This window comes from Etheostoma cragini, chromosome 16, assembly GCF_013103735.1.
Source record: "Etheostoma cragini isolate CJK2018 chromosome 16, CSU_Ecrag_1.0, whole genome shotgun sequence".
NCBI classification, from domain to species: domain Eukaryota; kingdom Metazoa; phylum Chordata; class Actinopteri; order Perciformes; family Percidae; genus Etheostoma; species Etheostoma cragini.
The window spans coordinates 23,743,037-23,747,539 of record NC_048422.1 but is presented as its reverse complement, the minus strand read 5'-3'; the positions used below and the strand labels follow the sequence as shown (position 1 = coordinate 23,747,539).

Below are 4,503 nucleotides of genomic sequence, written 5' to 3'. Positions count from 1 at the left end.
CACACACACACACACACACACACACACACACACACACACACACACACACACACACACACACACACACACACAACAATATAGAGGCATGAGTGCAATGAAGAGTACAATAAAAATATTTAAATATGGATACTGGGATAAATAGTATTATGTTATTATATTACAATATGAACATTATGAAATAGAAAATGAGAATGATGAATAAATACTAAATAGTAGGGGAGATATGAGAATGATGAGTAATACTAAATATCCACTAAATAAGCGGAATAATAGTGGAACCAGTGACCAGGTGCTGCAGAGACCGTGTTTCTGGGTTATATGGACCAGAACTGAACCCGACGCTGTGGGTCAGAAGTCAGCTGTTCACCAGAGAGATGGCTTGTGGGTAGAAACAACCAGAACTAAAGAGAAGAGGTTGTTAACACATCCAAGATAAACTCCGGCGTGCTGCGAAACAATACATTTATCTACTCTAATCATTACCATGACTGTTGTTTATCTCCAAAGATAGTGCCTGGAAAAAACCACTGACCCCCTAGGGACCCTTTACCCTCTAGGGACCCTTTACCCCCCTATTGAAGATCTTGATTCTGAGCCTAAAAGGTATTGAATTGGGTTCTCAGTCCTAGATGGGAGTGAAAAGGCAGATAGGATTGTGGGTGAATTAACTGGGGAATGCGTGTGTGTGTGTGTGTACGTGTGTGCGTGTGTGTGTGTGTGTGTGTGTGTGTGTGTGTGTGTGCGTGTGTGTGTGTGTGTGTGTGTGTGGACGCAGCAGGGGAAGTGATGTCTCACCAGCACCAACATGTTGGGAATCGTGACGACGTCGGACTCGTTCCCCGAAGACATGGACGGCTCAAAGAAGTAGGTCCTGTACTCCCTGTAGGACACGGTACTGTTGGCGTGGAACGTGATGTTGTCTTTCTGAATGCGTTTCCTGCAAAACAAGCAACACAATATTAACAATTAAACATAGGTCTCCCTCACTGTTAACCCTCGTGTTGTCCTCGGGTCAACCAGACCCGTTTCTAAGTGTTTTAGATCAGAAATATGGATTCCTTTCAACCAATTGCCCAAAACTAACATAGATGATTCCATACGTTGGTCAGGTAACATTAATGATTACTTTCATTGTATTATTTGGGTGTTTTATTTAATCTTAAAGCATTTGAATTCTTTTTTTTTTTAAATGGTTTTCAAACAGTATCCGGACTAAACTTTGACCTCTACCCATCTGAGATCCACTCAACATCCTCTGGTCTTAACTATTAGTCTAAATAATTCATCAGTTCTGCCTTTTTAACTAAAAACTTATGTATAATTTGATATAAATGAGGTTTGTTGGCCATGAATTCCAAGAATAAGTGTATAACCTGTTATTAAACCAGCTCAGGTTTAAAAGAAGAAAAACAAACACCAAAAGCTGGAAAAAGTGCCAAATAAATCAGAAAAAGCGACAGAAACATCGGAAAAGCACAACAACAACAAAATGTTCATTTTCAATTTTGACCTGGAAGGACAGGTTCATGGATAACGGGAAGACAACACGAGGGTTAAAGCTTCCGATTCTCTCCCTAAAGGTCTCCTTGCTGTCCAGATCAGAGAAGATCAATAAGTCCATAAGAAGGTTTTTCTAATGCATGATGATCACTAAGACTCTGCAGCTTAGACATGACATCAGACACTCAGGCAGCTCATTGGTTTTCTATTAACATTGGAGGTGTGACGTCACTCAAAGGAGTGCATGTGTGCAGAAGGTGACCAGTTAGCAGGAATCAGAGGTATTTGGTGTGTGGGACCTTTTTACCATCCACATCCCATCTAGGTAAATGTATGCATGCTTTAATGATTTAAGAGAGTTCTCAACGCACCCCTCGTTGCACAAATGGAGTACTAATGAAACCATGTTTGGACCACATCCCACTGTGGTACTCCTACTTACTGTACAGATTACCTAAAGACTACATAGACACAGCTGTATTTGAGAACATTGTAGGTGCTTATGGATAGCCATAGCGTGCAAGATAGATAGATAGATAGATAGATAGACGGATAAAGACATAGATAGATAGAGTGATAGATAGATAGATATTGATCCCAATGAAATGGTAAATTACAGTGTTGCAGCAGCCAAATCTGTCACACAGCACAGACTATAAATATGAATGAAATACTAGGATACAATATACATACATACATACATACATACATACATACATACAATAATGGGATAAAATACGAAAATAAAATATTGGAATATATATAAGTTGGTAATACCAAAATGTGCTTAAAAACTGCTTATATAGTGTGATAAATATATGTAGATTAACAATTTAAATTGAGTTTTACCAGAGTGCAATAAAAAAAACAGACAAGATAGTCTCAGTTTGAATCCAAGTATCTTAAATATGTCAGACATGTAATCCTATTTGTCATATTAATTACCCAAAGCAGCAAAAGCAGAGAAGAAGAGGCCTGGAGGAATCATCTGGCAACATATTTACAGACTGCAGGACAAAGTGTGCTGATAAAGGGAAAAACACACAACTCATAGGTAGTTTATGGTCCAGCGGTTGTTCTCAGGTGAGGTTTTGGATGTACCTGTACACGTAAGGTCCTTTCTGCTCCACCATGGGCTTCTCTCCTTTCAGGACCTCTTTGGGGTTGAGGATGTTGAAGAAGTAGACAGACATGTAGAAGGGCACAGGGACGTCCTTCCACATGGTGTAGGACAGGTCATTCTTAGGGTCGATCATCGTGTTCTGACACGAGAGGGACAGAAAGAAGGGTAAATCATACAAAAAACAGGGATGCAGAGTGCATGAAAATTGGAATTTCAATTTCTAGAATGGTTGTTTCAGTCCTTTCAATGTCCAACGCCCAAAATATATTCACTTTACTATCATAAATATTAAAGAAAAGCATCACATTTTTAGATTTAGAAAGTAGAAAACAGCACATATTTGACATTTCTACTTAGAAATGTAACTGAAAATCTACATGAACAATAGGGTTGCAGCTATAGCGATTATTAATCGATTAATGGATTAGTTGTTTGATCTTTAACATGTAAAAAGAAACGCCAATCAGTGTTTCCCAAAGCCCAAGATGCCGGCCTCTTACTTTGAATTATTTCTTATATTTTGTCGTTTGAGATCAAATCCAATATCAGTTGCACTTTTTGATAATATAACTTTATCGAGACAATAAAATATATCTTATATCAATCTTACTTATTTATTCCTCCACACACTCAACATACACATTCCCATCTTTAACTTTCGTTTTTACAGGTCTTATTTTTCACGCCAGTATTTAAGGACTACTTTGTTTTGTTAAGGCAACCTTTGAAAATACTGTTTGAATTGGCAGGGACCAGAGTGCGTTCATATTGATCGCTATTGACACTTTGTTTCCCTGCACGCGCTTCTTAACATATATTTAGACATTTTAATGTCTTTCAGGCAGCAGTCGGAAGCTTTTTGAAACTTTCGGCTGTGGTTACAGACTAAAACCAACTTGAATCAGCACGTTATGGGACTAAACCAAATTCAAATGCACGTCCATGTCAGCACGCTGGCTTACCTTTACTACTTGGTCGTCGATGATTATTGGTCCTACAAAGGTGAGAACCGTCCCAAAAAACACCGTGAGGACTCCTGCTACTATAAACCCAATGGCAACTTTGGATTTATTGATTGCCATAGCTCGTTATGGACAGCAGACAGCCTGCGACCTGTGTCTGGGGCTTGTTTATATCCAGAAAAGCTCCGCGGCTAACCGGCTAAACACAGTGAGCTAACTGTGACAACACACTTCAACAAAACATCGACATGAAATACTGTAATTTAAGTCTACAGTCTAAGGTCCAGCCGGCTTTTTTAACCTTACAGTCCATTCTGACCCATCTCGCTCTGCAGCCGTCTTTATAAACCATTCGTCACGCCTGCGCCGCGCCGAGGACTCTGGGAAATGTAGTTCACGCTCATTCTCCACTCAAACAGCAAGATTACGCAACACTGCTTTAAGAAGTAGGTTACACAGATGCTTCAAAGTAAATGTAGCAACACCACAATGGGAAATACTTAGTTACGAGTAAAAGCCCTGCATTCAAAGCTTTACCTTAGTAAAAATACAAAAGTATTAGCCTAAAAAAATACTTAAAGTGAAAAAATAACCAAAAATGGTTCCAATGTGAAGCCTTTTTAGCACAAGGCTGTACATTATTACAGTTAAGGAAAACACTTATAGGATGAATTCAAAGGTCACAGTTGAATTATATTGTCAATTTTGGGTTTTAATTATTGGAAAGTTTCTCTCCTTTTGATTGCAAGGAGCAGAAGGGCATGCTAAACTGGAATTTGCTCAAACTGACCCGGCTGGTTTTGACCTGCTGTATATTGTGTTCAGGTGCATTCTGGTCACGCTGGTCTTACAGGGAGGTGTGTTCAGGTGCATTCTGGGCAGGCTGCTCTTACAGGGAGGTGTGTTCAGGTGCATTCT

The 4,503-nt window shown here is 39.3% G+C and overlaps 1 protein-coding gene across 4 annotated transcripts in view; it reads right to left on the bottom strand.

Moving 5' to 3' along the window:
* Positions 1 to 4,503, bottom strand: part of scarb1 (scavenger receptor class B, member 1) — a 23,247-nt gene that overhangs the window by 17,437 nt on the left and 1,307 nt on the right. For 2 of the 4 annotated variants that reach the window (XM_034896697.1, XM_034896696.1), the window contains exons 1-3: positions 3,586 to 3,705; positions 2,602 to 2,762; positions 796 to 937 (exon numbers count right to left, since the gene is read on the bottom strand). In XM_034896697.1, the coding sequence (XP_034752588.1) occupies positions 796 to 937; positions 2,602 to 2,762; positions 3,586 to 3,705 (423 nt within the window). Of the gene's footprint in view, positions 1 to 795; positions 938 to 2,601; positions 2,763 to 3,585; positions 3,909 to 4,503 lie in introns of those variants that run through there. The other 2 variants (XM_034896694.1, XM_034896695.1) reach the window with 2 other exon arrangements.